At 42.5% G+C, this 22,973-nt stretch overlaps 1 protein-coding gene and 1 long non-coding RNA gene across 2 annotated transcripts in view; one reads left to right on the forward strand and one right to left on the reverse strand.

The window, feature by feature from the left end:
- NAGLU (N-acetyl-alpha-glucosaminidase) overlaps positions 1–14,830 on the forward strand; it is a 49,222-nt gene extending 34,392 nt beyond the window's left edge. The window contains exons 5-7 of the mRNA XM_068261863.1: positions 7,429–7,514; positions 11,001–11,257; positions 12,295–14,830. Coding sequence (XP_068117964.1) covers positions 7,429–7,514; positions 11,001–11,257; positions 12,295–13,508 — 1,557 coding nt within the window. The 3' untranslated portion in view covers positions 13,509–14,830. The remainder of the gene's footprint in view (positions 1–7,428; positions 7,515–11,000; positions 11,258–12,294) is intronic.
- A 6,106-nt stretch (positions 14,831–20,936) lies between these two features.
- The window catches only part of LOC137540735 (uncharacterized), a 151,382-nt gene continuing 149,345 nt past the window's right edge, over positions 20,937–22,973 (reverse strand). The window contains exon 4 of the long non-coding RNA XR_011025043.1: positions 20,937–21,032. This is a non-coding gene — a long non-coding RNA (uncharacterized lncRNA). The remainder of the gene's footprint in view (positions 21,033–22,973) is intronic.

Raw genomic sequence — 22,973 nt, forward strand, 5'->3', positions numbered from 1 at the left:
TTACTGTAAAGAACCCTTTCCTAAATAAATGGCTAAAACATTTTTCCTCCATGCGCATCTCATGTCCTCTAGTCCTTTGAGAAGGCCTAGGGACAAAAAGCTCATCCGCCAAGCTATTATATTGCCCTCTGATGTATTTATACATGTTAATTAGATCTCCTCTAAGGCGTCTTTTCTCTAGACTAAATAAACCCAGTTTATCTAACCTTTCTTGGTAAGCAAGACCTTACATCCCACGTATCAATTTTGTAGCTCGTCTCTGCACCTGCTCTAAAACTTCAATATCTTTTTTGTAATGTGGTGCCCAGAACTGAATTCCATATTCCAGATGTGGCCTTACTAGAGAGTTAAATAGGGGCAATATTATGCTAGCATCTCGAGTTTTTATTTCCCTTTTAATGCATCCCAAAATTTTGTTCGCTTTAGCTGCAGCGGCTTGGCATTGAGTACGATTATTTAACTTGTTGTCGATGAGTACTCCTAAGTCCTTCTCCAAGTTTGATGTTCCCAACTGTATCCCATTTATTTTGTATGGTGCTAGACCATTGGTACGACCAAAATGCATGACTTTACATTTTTCAACATTGAATTTCATCTGCCATTTATGTGCCCATATAGCCATCCTATCCAGATCCTGTTGCAATATGACACTATCTTTCTGAGAGTTGATGATTCTGCACAATTTTGTATCATCTGCAAAAATAGCAACATTGCTCACCACTGCATCTACTAGGTCATTAATAAATAAATTGAAGAGCACTGGACCCAGTACAGACCCCTGTGGGACCCCACTGCTAACAGTCTCCCATTTTGAGTACGATCCATTGACCACAACTCTTTGTTTTCTGTCCATTAGCCAGTTCCCTATCCATGCACACAAACTCTTCCCCAGTCCTTGCATCCTCAACTTTTGCACCAGACTTCTGTGGGGAACAGTGTCGAAGGCCTTTGCAAAGTCCAAGTATATCACATCTACAGCATTCCCAATATCCATATTAGCATTCACTACCTCATAAAAGCTGAGCATGTTAGTCAAACAGGACCTGTCTTTAGTAAACCCATGTTGATGCTGAGAAATAAGATTATTTTCTACTATGAAGTCATGTATAGTATCTCTTAGTAACCCCTCAAATAGTTTGCACACAACTGATGTTAAGCTTACAGGTCTATAATTTCCTGGATCATATTTTTTGCCCTTCTTAAATAATGGGAAAATGTGGGCTGTACGCCAATCCACTGGGACTCTGTTAGTTGCAAGAGAGTCACAAAAGATAAGATAAAGGGGCTTAGCTATAACTGAACTTAACTTTCTTAGGACCCGAGGATGCATGCCATCCGGGCCAGGTGCCTTGTCTATTTTTAATTTATTTAGTCTTGCCTTTACTTCTTCCTGTGTTAAGTATTTAATATTACAGTTAGAAGATTGAGACTCTTCTGCCTCTGTAATTTGCAACAGTGCTGTTTCCTTTGTGAAGACAGAAGCAAAGAAAGCATTTAATAACTCTGCCTTACCTTGGTCATCCACCATTGAGTTCCCACCCTCATCCTTTAGGATTCCTATACAGTCAACCTTTCTTTTTTTTAGAGTTGATGTACTTGTAAAACTTTTTTGGGTTAGATTTGATATCCCTAGCGATTTGATTTTCAGCTTCGATCTTTGCCAGCCTAATTTCTTTTTTTACAATTTTTATTGCACTCCTTATAATTGCTTAGTGCAGCCTCAGTCCCCTCCTGTTTTAGGACCTTATAGGCATTCTTTTTCCTCTTCATTTTATCCCTAACCTTTCTATTCATCCATAGAGGCCTTTTTTTATTCCTAGACATTTTGTTTCCATATGGGATATACATACTACAATATTGATTGAGAATACGTTTAAAAGCTTGCCATTTCCCTTCAGTGTCCTTCCCTTGTAGTACATTATCCCAGTTCACCAAACTTAGTGCCTGCCTAATTTGATTGAACTTTGCTTTTCTAAAATTCATAGTTTTAGTGGTCCCGCTGCCCCGTGGCCTATCAGTCACCAGATCAAACGTTATCATGTTGTGATCACTATTTCCCAAATGTTCTTGAACCTGCACATTTGATACATTATCTGGTCTATTAGAAATGATCAGATCCAGTAACGCATTCCCCCTAGTTGGTTCCGTTACCATTTGAGTCAAGTAATTGTCCTGTAGTGCTGCCAGAAATCTGCTGCTTTTACCAGAATGGGTAGCCTCAATACCCCAGTCAATGTCTGGAAAGTTGAAGTCGCCCATAATTATGACCTCATTTTTACTTGCAGCTTTTTCAATCTGCTGTAGTAATCGCAGTTCTGCAGCTTCATTAATAAGAGGTGGTCTGTAGCATACCCCAATAAGCAATTGGCAACTTTTATTTCCACCATGAATATTTACCCAAACGGACTCCACATCTTCGCAATCTTCCTCCATCTCATCGTTGAGGACAGCTGTAAAAGAATTCTTAACAATGAGACAAACCCCACCACCTTTTTTCCCTGTTCTATCCCTCCTAAACACATTGTATCCTTTTAAATTAGCTATCCAGTCATGGCTTTCATCCATCCATGTCTCGGTTATTCCCACAATGTCATAGCCTTTGTCATTCAGAATGAACTCTAGTTCGTCTATTTTATTTGCAAGGCTCCGAGCATTGGTTACCATGCACTTTATATTTTTACCAACACATTTACCAATTTTGTTTACACGAAATGGGCTACTTGAAGTTTTACCAACCTCCTTAATCTTTACACTGTCCCCACCCCCCTCTCCACCCTCCATAATGTTAGGCGCCCACTGTCTTTTTACCTTATCTTGACTACATATTGAGACTTTATCCTCCCGCCTCCCCCCAGATCCTAGTTTAAAATCTCCTCCAACCGTTTAGCCATCTTCTCCCCCAATGCAGCTGCACCCTCCCCATTAAGGTGCAGCCCATCCCTGCTGTAGAACCTGTAGCCGACTGCAAAGTCTGCCCAGTTCTCCAGGAACCCAACCCCTTCCTTCCTACACCAATTTCTCAGCCACTTATTTAACTCCCTAAGCTCCCTCTGTCTCTCAGATGTAGCGCGTGGCACTGGCAGTATTTCAGAGAACACCACCTTGGAGGTCCTTGCTTTAAGTTTATCTCCAAGTACCTGAAAATCATTTTTGAGGACCTTCCATCTCCCACTAACTTTGTCATTGGTGCCAATGTGTACCATGACAGCTGGGTCTTCCCCAGCCCCACCCAATAATCTGTCAATTCTTTCCGCTACATGCCGAACCCGAGCACCCGGGAGGCAACAGACTGTACGGCATTCACGGTTTCTTCGACAGATTACCCTATCTGTGCGCCTAATAATTGAATACCCTACCACCAGTACCTGTCTAGCCTTAGCTGCAGTCCTATTCCCTTTCTCGTTACAGCAGTCTGCCCCTTGGTTGCTAAGGTTGCTACATTCTGCTGCAGCATTGCTACTCCTGAATCATCCTCCCCAATATTACGCAAACAAGCATACTTATTAGTGAGGGACAACTCGGGACTGGCCTCCCTGCCACTTTTTCCCCTACCCCTTCTAACTGTGACCCAACTAGCGGCTACCTCTGCTTCTTGCTCCGGCTTTACTCCACCCACCTCATCTTCACCGATTCCATCCAGTGTCTGGATCGTGAGATCCAAGCTCATCTCCATGTTGTGTATGCGTCTCAGTGTTGCGAGATGCTTATTTAGCTCTGCGACTTCCGCCTCTAACTGAGCAACACGCACACACCCAGGGCAACACTAAACACCCTCAATCCGCTGATCAAGGCATGCATACATGTCACAGGATGTACACTGTACAGCATAGTCCAACATGATGACTATTGTGTGGGGAAATTTTATTTAAAGTAAACTGTAAAAGCAAGATATTTCAAGACTTTATTTGTTATTACCGTATATACTCGCGTAAAAGCAGAGTTTTTGGACCCCAAAAAGTGGCCCAAAAGTGGGGGTCTCGGCTTATACTCGAGTCTTTACTTTGAATAACCCCCAGTGCTTCCCCGCCTATACCCCCGGAGTGCTCCCTCCGCCATATGCGGGTGCAGAATTGTGCCGAATGCTAGGCATAAAGGTGCGAGTCACCTCCGAGTCTTTCTCCCTGCCAACTGACCTCTCACCAGAGCGGAGCAATGTATGCAGTTTTCCAGCTTCCTACGGACCTTTCTCCCTGCCACCGCTCACCAGAGGATGCGATCTTGCTTTTAGCTTCTCCCCGCTGGCGGCTCATAGTGGAGCGCTCGCTCTCCCATCCACGCTGACTGCCGGAGTCCCATATCTATGACGTCAGGCAGTGGCGCACATCATCGATACGAGACTTCGGCAGGCTGCGTGGATGGGAGATTGAACGCTATGCCGCTATGTGCTTCACTGCCGGGGAGAACTGCGGGGAGAAGCTAAAAGCAAGATCGCATCCTCTGAACGGTGGCATGTTGAAAGGCACGTGGGAAGCCGAAAACTGCATACATCGCTCCCCTCTGGTGTGAGGTCAGCTGGCAGGGAGGAAAAGACTCAGAGGTGACCGCTCCATGCCTAGCATTCTGCACAATTCTACACCTGCATGTGGCAGAGGGAGCACTCGGGGGTGAGCTGCACCGCAGATAACATTAATAGAGGAGCTGTGCTGTACTGCATATGCTGGGGTGCATATATGGGACATAGCAGTATACATAGACATATACGGTAAGCCTAAAGTACTTACTATACACTAATATGAATTTGTGTGCAGTGTGCAGTGTGAGATTTTTCTTTTTCTAGGGTCATATTAAATGGCTGTATGATTAAATCACTTTAGATTTAGTGCTTACTGAACATTACAGGGAGAGATGTTTGGCAGCATACTTATAATGGGAGATGATCCAGCCTGCATACTTTGCTGGACTTTGCAATACAGAATCTGATTTATTTATAAAAAAAATGCCAAATATCTTTGGGAACTGGAGAGTGGAATCCTTGTCCTCCTGAGGTTATTTTAGTGTGTCTGAAGACTGAAACTGTGTACCGTACATGCTTACAATGGTACTTGGTGGCTGGTGGGTGATTGCTCCGTTGTTGTAGCATTTCCTACCCCCGGCTTATACTCGGATCAAACATTTTATCCAGTTTTTTAAGGGAAAAGTTGGGGGGTCGCCTTATACTCGAGTATATATGGTATTTGAATGATTGTGGCTTACAGTTTATGAAAACCACAAAATCTAAATCTCAGATGAATTAGAATATTGTGAAAATGTTCCATATTTTAGGCTGAAAGCACTCTATTCACAAAACTTTTCATAAATTACTTATTTAACACCTGATTGATAAAAATAACCTTTCAGCACATCTACAAGCAAAATAATCACTCAAAGTAAGTTGCACCTGATTAATGTCATTTCAATATTTCTTTTCTTACCTAAATTATATTATATTTTTGCTCTTTGGGAGCTCAAAAAAGTAACATAGGGTGCAAACAAGTGAAAAAGTTTTGTGAATCATGCCCAAAGTGTCAGAATGTAATTAACTAATTCATCCAAAACACCTTTTTTTCCAGCCGGGTGGAATGAAAAAGTAGCTGGGTGGGGGAATGCAGGGGCGGTGCTTCTCTGTGCAACTCTGCTTACAGCATAGGAAGAGGAGACAAGCTGATGACAGCCGGGTGCTCACCAAAATTAGCCGGGTGGAGCACCCGGCTAAAAGAGCCTAGGGAGAACACTGAAATGGTTCCTATTTCATATATTAGCTGCACCTTTTAAGTTGAATTACTGAAATAAATGGACGTTTGCATGATATTCTAATTTTTCAAGTTTCACCTGTACATGCTACAACATTTACTTAGAATTTGTTTACAAGTCTGCCATTTCCTTTCAGTGTCCTTACTCTGTAGTTTAATATCCCATTCTATAAGTCTTAGTGAATTCCTGGGCTGTTAAAACCTAACTTCACTAAAATGAATAGTTTTAGTAGTGCGTTGCTCAGCGTTCCATTCAGTTTCAGGTCCAATGATACCAGTGTAATTTATGTATGGTAATAAATCCAGAAGTGTTCATTATTTGACTCCATTAAAGACACTCCATGGATTTGTGTAACAAATAAATAGTTACATTGTGGTTTGGGAAGCATGTAGCATGAAATGCATACAAAATATACTTTTCTGGGCTGGTTCACACTACAAGAGCTTTTCTAAGCACTTTGTGATTTTAAAAGCTCTTACTAATGTTATGCTATATGTGTGTGTTCTCACTGGAGTGATGTGATTTTGTTAAAAATCCCCCATAGCATTAGCAAGAGCTTTTCAAATCACTAGTCCTTAAAGGGAACCAGAGAGGAAGCACCCTTGTGTATTTTACCATGTATATCAGTAAGAACATTAGAGAAAACACTTACCATGCTCTCTGTTTCCTCCTCACTGCTAAAAGTGTCTGTTAACAGCAGTCACAAGAATCCCAGACTGAGCAATTAAATCTGGCTTTGCTGGGAATGATTATTGCTGAGTCATTATAGCAAAGCCACAAGGGGGCAGGCTTGGGCTTGAAATAACACCACAGAAGACAGACTTAGCTATAATCTTTCTGTAGCAAAGCTAGACGGAGCAGCCTGACTTCTCAGTCGGGGATTCTTATCAGACGTGATAACAGTCGGATTACACAGAGAACAATGAAACAAAGGGCAGATTAGGTGTTTACTGTCATGTTCCCACTGATTTATAAGGTAAAATACAAGAGGGTGCTTCATCTCTGGTTCTCTTTAAAAAGCTCTTGCAGTGTAAACAAGGCCTTCTTATTTGAAAAGGGGTAGGTGATTCTTGCATAGAGGTTAGTGGTTGGATGCACATGGGAAGGCTGAAATTATGACAGAACACACTGAAGAGATGATAGAGGTAATTATACAGATGGGACGGGAATTTGCGCAGATTGTAGCCATTCATAAGATTTGATTGGATACAAGAAATATTGAAGAAGGATGCAGGTAAAGCGCAGTGGCGTAGCAATAGGGGTTGCAGAGGTAGCGACCGCATCGGGGCCCTTGGGTCAGAGGGGCCCTCCCCCAAGCACAATATTAGCTCTCTATTGGCCCTGCGCTGTTAATAATCATTTCTAGAGATGCTTTAAATAGTAGCGATCATTAACGCACTGTTTCCCATCCCCTTCTTGCACCTCTGACACTGTGGTTGTCCTTGGTAGATTTTAGTGCGCCATATCAATCGTTCTGTATAGAGTGCTTGGTGGCCCCATGTAAAACTTGCACCGGGGCCCACAGCTCCTTAGCTACACCACTGGTTAAACTGCTATGTAGGAGAGGGAGGAAACGCAGGGCACATGCAGAACATTGCTGCAGTAAAGCTCTCTTAGCATTAGAACAAGCTGTGAGGATATAGGAAAACAACCAAAATGTCTTGTGCTGTTCTAATAACCAGTATTGTTTGTATCCAGACAAAGATAGTGGAAAGGATGAGGTCTCTTGGAATGATCACAGTGCTGCCTGCATTCGCTGGACACATCCCTTCAAGTTTACTGAGGTAAGATGGTTATTATAATTTAGTATTTATATAGCGCTGACATCTTCCGCATCGCTGTACAGAGTATATTTTCTTGTCACTTAACTGCCCGTGGTGGTGGTGGTGGTGGTGGTGGTCTGAAGATTTGTATAGCACTTTTCTCCTGTTGGACTCAAAGTGCTCAAGAGCTGCAGCCAATAAGGACACGCTCAGGAGGCAACCCTGCAGTGTTAGAGTCTTGCCTTGAACTCCTTACTGAATAGGTACTGACCCTAGCCAGGATTTGAACCCTGATCTCCCATGTCAAAGGCAGAGCCCTTGACCAGTACACTATCCAGCCCTGGTTGGGATTTGAACCAGGGACCTAGCGCTGCAAGGGGAGAGTGCTATTCACTACGCTACCGTGCTGCCCAAGATAGTAATGATGGTCTATGAAAGTTCAGCTGTGTGCGAAAAAAGTGTTTTGTTTTTTTATCTTGGAACAAGAATCCACGTGTATTGTATTCCTACTTTTGCCCGTATTTAACCAGTTCGGCCTATCTGGACGAGCTTCCTCGTCCAGATGGGCACTGCTGCTTCTGCCGCATGGTGCGCGCAATCAGGCGCACTCCCGCGCACGCACCCGCCTCTAGCCCCCGATCAGTGAATGGGAATATAATTCCCATTCACCGATCCAATTTCCCCGCAGAAAAACCGACGCTTTCTAGTGAGAGAGCGCGGTATTTCTGCCCCCCAGGAAACTTCTCCGTGTACTTTAGTTCCTGGATGCGAGATCATTCGCATCCAGGACTTTTTTTACTGTGGCCATCTTGTGGCCAAAGAGTAAACTGCACCCACATACATTTTTAATAAAACAATTCTATTATTTTACATTTAAAATTAGGAGTTTCCCTCCCACACCAAAAATTACCCACATACATATTTTATAAAAAAAAAAAAACAATAAAAAACAAAACAAAAAAATAAATAAATAGTTACCCAAGGGTCTGAACTTTTTAAATATGCATGTCAAGAGAGTATGTTATTAAATTATTTAAAATTATAAGCTTATAAATAGTGATGGACGCAAATTGAAAAAATGCACCTTTATTTCTAAATGAAATATTGGCACCATAAATTGTGATAGGGACATCGTTTAAACGGTGTAATAACCGGGACAGATGGGTAAATAAAATACATGAGTTTTAATTACGGTAGCTTATATTAATTTCAAACTATAATGGCCAAAAACTGAGAAATAATGAATTTTTTTCATTTCTTTCTTAATCTTCCTGTTAAAATGGATTTAGAAAAAAATAATTCTTAGCAAAATGTAGCACCTAAAGAAAGCCTAATTAGTGGCGGAAAAAACAAGATATAGATCAATTCATTGTGATAAGTAGCAATAAAGTTATAGGCGAATGAATGGGAGGTGAACGTTGCTCGGATGCATGAGATTTTCGGCACTGCGGTGCTGAACTGGTTAAATCTTTTTTTTTTTTTTTTTTATGTTACAACATTTTAATATTTGTACCAAAAGCAAAGAGATGGGCAGGTAACATTGCATTTCTATTGTTTATATAATGCCCGGGACACACCATGCAGTTTCCGGTCTGATAGACTGGTCGAAGTGATTATTTCCGACAGGTCCGATCTTATTTCCGATCGTTCTTCTGGTCAATCACTTCTATACAAAATCGATAAAGAGGGGAAACCGAAAGCCCAATATAGTGTAGTATGCAAAACAATGAGTAGGAATTTGAGCAGTATATAATCTATATACTCACAAGTGTGGGTTACCGCCTAGGCAACCACTGTAAAGGCAGGTGAGGAGATTAGACTTGTCCTCACTCAGGATTAAAAGTCGCTCTCTGTAGATAAGGAAAAAGATCGGGATTGACCCCTCCACCAGGGGTGGATAATGGTAATATAAGAGTGGACAGAGGCGCCAGCAGGATAAAAGATACTAAAAAGTTTAAAATTCCTTAGGATGTGGTGGTGGACTCGTCTCCCCGAAGTAGACAGAATACCGTGACCTTGAGACTATACTGTGTACTTCTATCTGTTTATTGCCTGAAGAAGCGGGAATATACCCGTGAAACGCATTGCACTATTTGTTTTTGGAGTATATGAATAAACCTGTTGTCATAAAAACTGACGGTATCCTGTCTTCTTCGGGGAGGCGAGTCCACCACCACCTCCTAAGGAATTTTAAACTTTTTAGTATCTTTTATCCTGCTGGCGCCTCTGTCCACTCTTACATTTCTATACAAAATCGTTCAGAAAAAGAATCGGAGGTTAGATCGGACCTGTCAGAAATAATCAATTCAACCAGTCTATCTGATAGGAAATTGCATGGTGTGTACCAAGCAGAAAATAGCAGTGCTTCTTAGTACTACACCTGGAGAGTTATGGTACCTTCCCAGAATGCACAGCCGGGGACCAGCGTGTTGTGATGATGCAGTATGTTGCTTGTAGAAGACTCCAGGACCCAAAAACAACTGTAAAGAGAGGGATATGGCGGCTGCCATATTTATTTCATTTAAACTATGCCAGTTGCCAGGCAGCCCTGCTGGTCTATTTGGCTGTAGTAGAGTCTGAATCGCAACAGAAACAAGCATGCAGATAATCTTGTCAGATCTGACAATAATATCAGAAACATCTGATCTGCTGCATGCTTGTTCAGGGTCTATGGCTGAAAGTATTATAGGCAGAGGATCAGCAGGACAGCCAGGCAACTGGTATTGTTTAAAAGGAAATAAATATGGCAGCCTCCATCCCTCTCATTACAGTTGTCCTTCAAAGGACACATTTCATGCTATCACAATGCTCTCTGAGGATCTAGCATATGGGGTTTTTTGGGGGCAAAGATAATGGGCTCGATTCACAAAGCGGTGCTAACCCAGTTAGAGACTTTAGGCATGATAACCATTGCACCACGCTGGTGATAAGTTTAGGCGTGATAAGTTTAGGCGTGATAAGTTTAGATAAGTGTAGATAGCGTGCAAAGTCCCGCACGCAAAGCAGCGCCATTAAACTCTATGCGAAGTGCACCAGACTTTGCTAGCGCAAAACTTTTGATCAGCTGTGCATTGCGGTGCTAACGCAGTTGGTGCTTAAACTTATCACGCCTAAACTTATCACACCTAAACTTATCATGCCTAAACTTATCACACCTAAACTTATCATGCCTAAACTGAGTTTAGGCGTGATAAAGGGCTTTTCCCCAGGGTGCTAACTGTTACCACCGCTTTGTGAATCAGGCCCAATGTACTTTATTTACATTCAATTGTTCCTTAGCAGATGACCAATAAGGAAATACCTTGCATCCAGCTTTATTAAAAATAATTTGGTTTCCTTTTTGTCTGTAAATGTTTACATAGGGCTGATTATGTCTGTTTGAATCTGTGTGTTAAAGATCTTGCGCTGAGAAAAATAGTTAGTGCAGAACTGTACAATTAATAACTTCTAGGAGAGAACTGCAGTGGAGCATAGTTAGTTTTTCATTTTCTTCGTCTTGTTACTCAGGGTTTTCCCGAAAGCCAACGTGACCAGACTTGGTGGATGGAGCAATTTTGACTGCACATACTCCTGCAGTTATCTTTTGGACCCAGAGGATCCACTTTTTCAAAGGATTGGCATACTATTTATGAACGAATTAATCCGACAGTTTGGAACGGACCATGTTTACAATGCAGACACCTTCAATGAGATGACGCCAACCTCCTCTGATCCTTCTTATCTGTCTGCAGTCAGCAATGCCATATTTAAATCCATGGTCACTGGTAAGAAAAGTAGATTTTTTTTTCAGATAGGATTGTAGGCATTTTGTTACAGGTGCTCACATGTATGTGTTATGAAACCGAAGGGTAGTATCAAAGCAAGTCCCTTATCTTCCTTGTCTTTGCTCTGGCCACCTCTTGGAGTAATGTGGGAAAATGTGTTACACCATGCTCTGTGTTCTGAGTCAATGCCCTGGCTCTAGTACTGCAAGAATCTAATAACAGAACTATAGTGCTGCCAGTGCATGTAGTGCCATAGCTTGCTCTCATACATAGTGGCTCAGTAACAGATTGTTCGTTTGTTTCTTTTGCGGGTTGATCCAATTACTAAAGGAGTCCAAAACATATCAGAGTAAGCTGACATACATAGAAAAATATGATGTAGCTTCAACCAGACATGTTTTATGTTCTAGATTTAGAAGATGTTTCATTACTATTTCAGGAAACTTTTTTAGACATGCACGAATTCTCTGCACGGTGTAACAACGTGCGATATCAGGATAAGCGACAAACGCAACAGAACTCCCGGCGCTGTACCAGTTAGTGTAAAATGTACCCCGTGCAGCATACTTTACCTGTCAATGTCCACCGATGGCTCCGTGCTCCATTCTCCGTCCACATACACGAGCCCCACGTGTTTGTTGGCATATACGTGGGCATATTTGTGACACGTTATGTCGGCAAATACGTGGGTGCATGTATGTACACTGAGGATGGAGCGCGATGTCGTCAGGTAAAGTATGCTGCACGGGGCACCGGGGGACACAGTTTACATTAGGGAGGCCAGGGTCGCTAAAGCGGCAGCACAAGGCTGATTCCTGAGAGATTTCATGCTAAAATCTGGGAATCAGCCTGCAGAGCATGGGCAGGCTACAGATCTATCTCTGATCAGATTCAATCAAAAAGAGATCTGCCTCTTGGTTGATCTGCCCACACATTGTCTGATGTATGAGCACCTTTATTTACTAACTGTAATATATTTGCGGACATATGTATTGCCAATTTATGTCTAATAAGTAACTATTATTATTTTTCCACAGTGGATCCGGGCGCTATCTGGATGTTGCAAGGCTGGATATTTGTGAATGCTCAAGGTTTCTGGAAGCCACCACAGGTTAAGGCCCTTCTCCACGGAGCACCAATTGGTAGAATCATTGTCCTGGACCTGTTTGCAGAAACTGTGCCTGTTTATCAGTCCACAGAGTCTTTTTACGGGCAGCCTTTTATTTGGTGCATGCTTCATAACTTTGGTGGCAACCATGGATTATTTGGAGAAGTTGAGCGTATAAACAAAGGACCTTTTGAAGCTTTGTCCTTCAAGAACTCTACCATGGTTGGAACAGGACTAACTCCAGAAGGCATAGAGCAGAATGACATGGTATATGAGTTGATGAATGAAATTGGTTGGAGATCTGAGCCCTTTAATCTTACCGATTGGATCTCTGGATATTCAGATAGACGTTATGGTCAGAAACAACCGTATGCACGGGCTGCTTGGCAGTTTCTTCTCAGTAGTGTCTATAACTGTACTCGGACCTGGAAAGATCACAATCATAGCCCATTAGTTAGACGTCCATCTCTGAAAATGAACACAGATATCTGCTATGATCAAAGCAGCCTCTATGAAGCATGGAAGTTAATGCACTCCGCAGCTCCTTTCCTAGCAAATAGTAGTACGTTTCTGTATGACTTAGTAGATGTCACCAGGGAAGCTGTGCAGCTGTTGGTTACAGAATATTACAAAGAGATCAAGATGGCCTATGAAAATGAGGATCTCGAAAAACTTATGACTGCGGGAGGTCTTATGGTATTTGATCTTCTGCCTGAACTTGATAATCTCCTTTCCAGCCAACCCCAGTTCTTGCTTGGCAGATGGTTAAAGTCAGCCAAGGAGATGGCAAGCACCAAAGAGGAAGCTGCTTTGTATGATATGAATGCCCGTAATCAGATCACTTTATGGGGTCCCACTGGAAACATTTTGGACTACGCCAACAAGCAGCTAGGTGGGCTAATTAAGGATTATTATCATGAACGTTGGAGTCTCTTTCTGTGGTGCCTGGTTGAAAGTCTAAATACGGAAGTACCATTCCACCAAGAAACATTCAATGAAGCTGTCTTTGCGGTGGAGAAAGCTTTCATCACTAATGGCAAGACCTATAGTTTTACTCCCGCTGGAGATACCATTGTCCTAGCCAAAAACATTTTTCTAAAATACTACCCAAAAGGAGGGAAACTGTATCAGCATCCTAGATGACGCATCCAAATATTGTAAGACTCTCATGAAGGATGCTGGGAAAAGACTGAGTTTGATTCTATATCTTTTGGTAACATTCCTTGATACGGCCAGGAAGAATGAATAAATTAGCATCACATGAAACATTGCTAAAAACATATCAAATGCAGGCCAGTATCAACTACTGTTTACTAAACGGGAGGATTGTATTTGTCACCTGCCGGTCATTGTTTTTCTGTTTTCTCTGCACAAGGGCTGCATGTTGTATTTTTTTCACTGTACTGAAACACACCTCCTTCTTTTCATCTTACGTATGTATGTGTGTGTGTGTGATATATACAGAACATGATAGATAGATATATATATATATATATATATATATATATATATATATATATATCTCCCATTTGTTTCAATGACTACAGCTTAGAAGGCAGTAAAATGCACGTGGCCCTTAATACCTTCAATGCAAGTAAAGCATACACTGGTAGTCCCCTGTTAATGAATGAGATGCGGTTCTTAATCTGAATCTGTCCATAAAAAACCCCTGTGCAGTCGCTGTCTCCTGAACCCCCTCTCTATGCCCCCCGCCCCCGTGCCTTCAGTGTCACCTCTGTTCACACACAGTCTCCTCTGTACCCTCAGTGTAGCACAGCAAAATGGAATTTTAGCAGTTTAACAAAAATACATATATTCTTTATAAGAGGTTTTTGAAAAAATGTTTTGAATTGCTCACACAATTGATTTTTTATTTTTTTTTATTTGGCCTGTATTGTATCAGTATATCGTTTGTAAGTCAAGAACTACTAGTATTATCCAAACAAATATAAATACTGATGATTCTCCCAACCTGATTTCAACCGGGGAAGCCTAACATAAGTGGTAAAATGCATTTTAGAAGATAAAACAAAAAAGCGACGTTGACCATTTGACTTCTCTATTTTGTTTTTTTTTTTTAAAAAGGGATATCTTCAATGTATGTTTTATTGAAACACATAAAGGAAAGTACAAACGTACGATAAAACAGGGAAGTTTCTGCAATACATGGTACGTATAAAATAATGAATCCATGTTACACACAACCTGGCAAAAAGCCGATAACCCAAAACTGAGCATTAGAAGGGATCGGCATGGATACAGGATGTAGACCTAATTCAATGACATACGACTTATTGGAGATGGGTTCTCTGGTCCTGTTTTGTTGAATTCATTCTGAATTAATAGGCTACCTGTAACAGCCATTATGTTAAAATGCAAATATTTTATATATTCTGTTCTATGTCTTACCTGTTCACTTTGCTGAGAATTTTTTGAATAAAAACTATTTTTGAAACAAAAAAGAAGTGAGAACCGTGTGAGACCACAGACTTTGCTTTGAAACCGTTTGGTTCATGTTGAGCCCATATTAATGCAGTGACAGCAGACACCTCCTGTTAAGGTGTGTACATATGTCGCCCATAGGACTCAGGTCCTGTACAGATGTATTACTGGGTTACAGCTGACCACTTCGTTCTGTTGCTATGGTGGGTTGAGGAGGGATAATGACTTAGAGCACATCAGCTTCCAGTGGGCGGGGTAAGGCAGGAAACCATGTGCTCACACTAGAACATCCAGCACGGCTCATATTTTTCAGGGCAGCTGTACACACACTGGATTCTCGGCAGAGACGGCCCCAACTGGCCACCTCTGCTGAGTCTAGTCTAGGGTGTGTATGAAGTTTAAAGGTGCCCGTGCATCTTGTCACTGCCACATAACACCAGTCCTGCATTCCCCTTACCTGGCCACCTATAAAATGGAGGGTCCGATTCAAGATCGGCCTACTGACATTTAAATCGCTACATAATCTGGGCCATGGATACATGAAAGAAATGTTACAGCTGCGTAGCAATCCCTGCAATCTCAGATCTGCAGGTTCTAATAATCTAGTCATACCCAGAGTCCACCTGGAAACGTTTGGTCCCATAGCCTTCTGTCATGCTGCTCCTACGTTATGGAACTCCTTACCTCAGCAGATCAGGACAGCTCCATCTCTGGACGTGTTTAAATCCAGACTGAAACCCCACCTGTTCAGTTTGGCATTTGCAGAAATATAATCTTTGTCGTGTGAAAACTTCATCCTACTACCAACTACTGAATCTGAGAGAGCCTAAGCGCTTTGAGTCTTATGGGAGAATAGCGCTATTGAAATGTTATTGTTATCGTTTTAGTGATATATGGGCAGGTCGACCATGTGACAGATCTCTCTGTAATTATTGATTGAATCTGATTAGAGAGAAATCTGTAGACTGCCCATACACCTCAGACTGATTCCCAATAGATTTAAATATGGGCATCAGCCTAGGGACACCACCGCCTGCCCCAACCCCCCCATGTAAAATTATCTTTTCCAGCATGTCCGACTGATGCATTCAACCAATTTTGGCATGAAAACAATCTATTCATCAATCGGTGGACATTTTGTGGCACTGATTTTCATCCAATTCAATAAAAGTATTGAATCGGAGTGTCGATCAGGCCGCAAAATCCCTAGGTGTATGGCCAGCTTTACTCTGTCAGGGAAAACAATTGGGGTCAGCTTATCAATTGTTCATCCCAGAATAAACAACCAGTCGTGTTTGCTAGAAGTGACAAAGTATCCTGGGGTGACATGAGATTATGAAATAAACGTGAATGTACAGTACAAAACATATTAATAACCAGGCTGTTTTACTTGTTTAATTTTGCTGCCTGAAAGAGTTAATTTTTAGGTATGTAAGCGACAGCTTCTGTCTTGTCGGTACCTTGTTGGGAATATAGTAAACATCACTGATAAGTAAATTACAGCCATAAACGTTTTCCTGGCAGAATACAACTTCTAAACTCCCAGGGAGAGATATAAAAAGGTCAATAGTTCATGTGTTTCAAGTCTGGTACACTTAATAGGCTGCCACTGATTAGAGACCATAAAACATTCAACCTACTTTTCAAATGTTTAAATATAAAATAAAACCCTTGGATACTTAAAAAAAAAAGTAATTTTGGGAATAAAAGGATAAATATAATTGTTTATCTCATCAGTTTATTTTCACCTCGTGTTTCCTTTAAGGGCTGTGTAGTCTATTTTAGCCCCTTGTACTTTCCAAGTGGTTCTGGGTCACCATGAGCTATCTGGGTGTTCTGTAGTACTGGTCCAAGCCCTCTCCCCATATAAGCCATATCAATACCTGCCATGCACTAATGAGGACTGGGAGGTCCAAAATAGTCTGCATGCATGGATTGATATGGGCCTGTAAAATGTATAAGCTATAGGCTTTCTATACACCAGCGGTTCTAGATGTTAGCCTGGCTTCAGGGGCATAAAGAGATGATTTGCAGAGTTCGGAGTGATGCATCATGGGAAACCACAGTTACTCACTTAAAGTACCCTCTTCCCCCCCCCCCCTTTAAACTTTTAATATTGCCTTATTGCTGGTGCTGCGACTAGCACACAGCATCAGCCTCCCCACCCCTGTGCCCCCTCTAACCCCCGTTCTGCTCAATCAAAGTCTTCGACTGAGGCTGAACGTTGGCTATTATCGGGAAGTAAGTGTCAGTTCTTCCTCCCCGATGTGTGTACATAACTCCGCCCCCTCCACCTGGCGCTTTCGTTTCCTATGTGTTTCACTGCATACGGCGCACAGGGAAGCTGCGCTGTGTGCAGTGAAACACATATGGAACGAAAGTGGAGGGGGCGGAGTTATGTATGCACAGCGGGGAGGAAGAACTGTCACTTCCCCGATCATAATTGCTGTTAGAACGGGCCACGGGGGGGGGGGGGGGGGGGGAGGATGGTGTTGTGTGCTGTGAAAAAGTCACACAGCACCAGTAATAAAATAATTTTAAAGTATATCAAGACCGGATCAGGGGTACTTTAAGGCTGAATTATTGCAAATACTTTCTGATTTAACAATGAAAATTATACCCAGCGTTGCTTTTTAGTAGGTTTTTTTTTATCTTTTATAGTTCCCTATACTTTCCTAGAGGTTTTGGGTCACCCTGAGCTACAGTTGTGTTCAAAATTATTAAACTCCCAATGCTGTAAAGGGTTTTAGGGAATTTAGTATACATTCGTAATTGTGTTCAGAATGAAATCAAGTGGCCGCTTCCCATTCATCCCAACTCACTCCCCCTCCACTCTCTCTCCAAATCGCCGCTCCCAGCGTGACTCCAGCTAGCATGTCACGCTAGCTTTATTAGTGGAGCGCACACGCTGGGCAGGGAGGAGGCGGGGGAGTGTCCGATCTTCTGCCGTCATGATGCGACGGCAGAAGGGAAGATGATTGGACATACTGCACATGCGCAGTGCAGTATGTCCGGGTCAGGGGTCAGATGAGTCGGCCGGTACCTGGAGCTGTAGCAGACGAGCGGGACCCGATGGCTGGGAGCGAGGGGAGCAGTGAGTATGTCCTTTTTTTTCCCCTACACATGCTGCATTTATTTTACCACAGCCTGTGGGCTGTGGTATCCTTTAAGCATATCAAGAGACACCATATGAAACATCATTCGCAAATTCAAGGCAAAGGGCACTGTTGAAACGCTGAATTATTGCAAATACTTTCTGATTTAACAATGAAAATTATACCCAGCGTTGCTTTTTAGTAGGTTTTTTTTTATCTTTTATAGTTCCCTATACTTTCCTAGAGGTTTTGGGTCACCCTAAGCTACAGTTGTGTTCAAAATTATTAAACTCCCAATGCTGTAAAGGGTTTTAGGGAATTTAGTATACATTCGTAATTGTGTTCAGAATGAAATCAAGTGCCCGCTTCCCATTCATCCCAACTCACTCCCCCTCCACTCTCTCTCCAAATCGCCGCTCCCAGCGTGACTCCAGCTAGCATGTCACGCTAGCTTTATTAGTGGAGCGCACACGCTGGGCAGGGAGGAGGCGGGGGAGTGTCCGATCTTCTGCCGTCATGATGCGACGGCAGAAGGGAAGATGATTGGACATACTGCACATGCGCAGTGCAGTATGTCCGGGTCAGGGGTCAGATGAGTCGGCTGGTACCTGGAGCTGTAGCAGACGAGCGGGACCCGATGGCTGGGAGCGAGGGGAGCAGTGAGTATGTCCTTTTTTTTCCCCTACACATGCTGCATTTATTTTACCACAGCCTGTGGGCTGTGGTATCCTTTAAGCATATCAAGAGACACCATAGGAAACATCATTCGCAAATTCAAGGCAAAGGGCACTGTTGAAACGCTACCTGGTCGTGGCAGAAAGAAGATGCTGACTTCGACTGCTGTGCGCTACCTGAAGCGCAAAGTGGAGAAAAGTCCCTGTGTGACTGCTGAGGAACTGAAAAAAAATTGTCAGATGCGGGTACTGAAGTTTCAGCTCTGACAATAAGGCGCACACTGCGTAATGAAGGCCTCCCTGCCAGAACTCCCAGGCGCACCCCCTTGCTGTCTCCAAAGAATAAGAAGAGTCGACTGCAGTATGCCAAAAGTCATGTGGACAAACCACAAAAGTTTTGGGATAGTGTTCTTGTGGACTGATGAAACAAAATTAGAACTGTTTGGGCCCATGGATCAGCGCTATGTTTGGAGAAGGAAGAACAAGGCCTATAAAGAAAAGAACACCTTGCCTACTGTGAAGCATGGCGGGGGGTCAATCATGCTTCGGGGCTGTTTTGCTTCTGCAGGTACAGGGAAGCTTCAGCGTGTGCAAGGTACCATGAATTCTCTTCAGTACCAGGAGATATTGGATGAAAATGTGATGCAGTCCATCACAAACCTGAGGCTTGGGAGACGTTGGACCTCTTAACAGGACAATGATCCCAAGCATACCTCCAACTCCACTAGAGCATTGTTGTAGATTAAAGGCTGGAACATTTTGGAGTGGCCATCGCAGTCACCAGACTTAAATCTGATTGACAACCTCTGGTGGGACTTAAAGAACGCAGTTGCAGCGTGCAAGCCTAAGAATGTGACTGAACTGGAGGCTTTTACCCATGAAGAATGTAAGATACCCGTAGATGGCCGCAAGACACTTGTATCAAGCTATGCTTCACGTTTAAAAGCTGTTATAACTGGAAAAGGATGTTGTACTAAGTACTAAGAATGAAGGTCACTTGGGGGTTGAATAAAACTGATAACGATGTGAGCACAGAAAAGACATTTGTGGTTATTTCATTATAAATGTTATATTTGTCTGACTTACAATTGCCTCTTTGATTTAATTGTAAACAAGATGACTAAAATGATCAAAATCAATGTCAAACTGGGCAAAACACTCAATTTCAGTGGGGGTTAAATAATTTTGAACAAAACTATATATGGGTATTCTGCATGATCAAACCGAAAACATCAATTCTTTTTAGCACTCTTTGAATATTTTACAGTTATCCAATAAATGGTATCCCTGATTTAAAAAACATTTTTGTAGCATAATCCATAGCGCACAGGTGTCAGCAGATCTACGCTGAACCAAGATGTTTGAATAAATGGACCTGGCTAATCAATGTTCTTTGAGGTTTTAGCCTGCACCTTTGCTGAGTACTGGTCTGATCAATAAGCAGCCTATTGTCCTGGGTCCACAATGTTTGAAGTATATGTAAGGGCTGCAGAGCAGATGTATGTGCAGTATGGAAATGGCAGACACCGATCGTAACCCAGTGATCCTTTTTGAAGGAGCTTACAATAAAGCATCGATTTGTGTGGATTCACAGACTCACTTATGTACAGTATTACAGATTGCACTAACACATCTGTTGTCTCCATTTATAGAGATAAATCCTAATTAATTCCACAGTATAGATAGAGGAGGTAATGCAAGTATTGTCATTATCCCGTCATGAACACAGATTTGGCTGCTAGCTCACTGTGTAGGTAAGCCTGATCAGGCCTACTTCGCCAGTGCTCAATCCCTCTGTGGGTCACCACTCCACCTGATGAAGAGGATTTCCCCCGAAACATGTTGTTTACTACTGAGATTTGATATAAACGCAAGTTTGAAGTCATTTGAGTGCCTCCTTTGTATTATCCTGTCATGGTCACTATTATCTTGTTAGTTCTGCTGCGCTCTCCCAAGTATATAACTGCAGGTGGACCATGCGCTTGTTTACTTTTCTCCTCAAAAGTACTCAGTACTTCTGACCGCTGTCCCTCTGCTGCTCCTCCATTGCCAAGTGACCCTCTCACTGCGTCCCGCTACCTCACTAGCTCCGTGTAACGGCTCAGCGTTCCTAATTGTCACACCTCCTCCCGGCCGGTGGGCATCCTGTCATGGTATCAACAAACTGTATGCAAAGTCTTTGACTATAAATATTTCTGACTCACAATGAATATTATCTACAATGCCCCCCAAAAAATTGTAACATGCAGGTATTGGTCAGATGTTCTTTTAGTTAATATACTTTGATTTCTGTCAAATCTAATGAGAATAATAACTATGTTATTACATACAACTGCATCATATATAAAAGTAATGCTTGACTTCAGAGAAACATGGAAGCTGCCATTGCTGACGTCCTCTAAATAGGTTGGCTTCCTGGCTATAGCACCTATAAGTATCGCCCTTCAAACTAGGACCTGAGGTAAAGGAGAGAAGGTTTAGAGTACTTATGAACTAGTGAATAGACAAAAAACTGAACACCTCAATGGTGTGATAATGTTTTAATCATAAAAGACCTACAAGTAAAACAAACTCTTGATTGAAGAGCGAAGTCATACATAAGCGCCAGTGGTTTCATGAGACCTTACCGTCACAGACCGGGACCAAACGCATCTAAGCTTAAAGAGAACCCGAAGTGGTTTCTAACAATTATATCTGCACACGGAGGCTGGGTCTGCTGTGTTTACCTATGTAGTGTCACTCTCGCCACTCCTCCCGCCTCCTGCATAGCTCCGGTCCCCGCCCACGTCCCTTCCCTCCCCGGTGATTGGAGGGAAGGGACGCGGGCGGGGACCAAAGCTATGCAGGAGGTGGGGGGGAGTGGCGAGAGTGACACTACATAGGTAAACACAGCTCGCTGCGACACGCTGCATGTCGATAGCGCAGCTGTGATTTATGGGGGCATAGCAGGGTGCGGGAGGGGGGGGGCCTGGGGGGACACTACATAGCAACAGAGGCTGGGCTGTATAGGCAGACCCAACCTCTGTGTGCGGATATCATTCTTAGAAACCACCTCGGGTTCTTTTTTAAACAGGAATTTCAGCCTAAACAAACATAATGTTGTTAAGTTACATTAGTTATGTTAATTTAAAATAGATAGGTAATATAATCTCTTACCCACCCTGTTTTAAAAGAGCAGTCAAATGTTTGTGATTTCATGGGGGCAGCCATCTTTTTGGTTGAAAGGAGGTGACAGGGAGCATGAGACACAGTTCCAACTGTCCTGTGTCCTGATCACCCCTCCCAGTTGCTAGGCAACGAGAACAAGAACATCAGAAATCCCATCATGCTTTGCACAGTATCAGGGGAAAAATGCCCGGGCAGTTTTCTTTGATGGGGCGGAGCTTAGCTTCTATGCAGCCAAAAATAAGGCTTGGATAAGAAAAGCAAAGTTCTGATGTTGTGAAACTGTTAAAGAAACACCAAGCCTTTTCAGTGCTGCTGAGTAGATTTTTAGTCTGGAGGTTCACTTAAACGCATTCCCGCCACTTCCAGTGAGATTGATAAACCTCACGACAGATTTTGGGGGTCTCCCCTTTGTCAGGTCAAGTGTAAATAGACAATGGGAGCCTGGGACTATATAGGGCTGGAGAGGATGATAGGGGGAGCACACAAAGTAAGGAGGTGACTAATGAGGACACAGGACTACACAAAGGAGCACAGAGGATGACACGGGGGACAAGAGAGGACAGTGACACAAAGGGGCATGGAGGACGACACCAAGGGGACAATAGAGGACACAAAGGTGCTCAAGGGACGACACAAAAGGGACAATAGATGAAACAGGACTACACAAATGGGGACAGAGGAGGACACAAGGGGGACAGAGGCGGACACATGGGGCATAATGATTGGGGGGAGAACATCCACAAGATGCCCCTGCACCATTGATGCACAAGGTTTAGTATATTCTTTCCCTGGTATTTGACCTCTAAGCCTAGGTGCGTCTTGCGGTCAGGAGTGTATTATAGTCTGAAGAATACGGTAGTCCCACTTTAAAGTTCAAAAAGCTTTTGTAAGAAAAGTATATACACTTAGCCATTAAGGGTTTTACCCAAATCAGCTTTTTTTTTTTTACCTTGCTGGTAATCCTGAAGCAAATCTAATATCTAATCAAATATAAGACTATATAGAAGACTTGCACCCTCCGTATGACTCCCGCAGTATTTGTCACTCTATAAAGCGTAATAATATGTTGCAGAGCGCTCTGATATTTTTGTAGTGATAATCCTCATCTCAGTCAGCATATCATTGCTTTGTTTAAAAAAAAAAGTAATATATTACATTAAAATACAATATACTTAAACCACAATGACATTCTATCATGCATTTTTTAGTAATTGACAGGTGCACCTCAG

The sequence above is a fragment of the Hyperolius riggenbachi genome, chromosome 12, assembly GCF_040937935.1.
Source record: "Hyperolius riggenbachi isolate aHypRig1 chromosome 12, aHypRig1.pri, whole genome shotgun sequence".
Classification (NCBI taxonomy): domain Eukaryota; kingdom Metazoa; phylum Chordata; class Amphibia; order Anura; family Hyperoliidae; genus Hyperolius; species Hyperolius riggenbachi.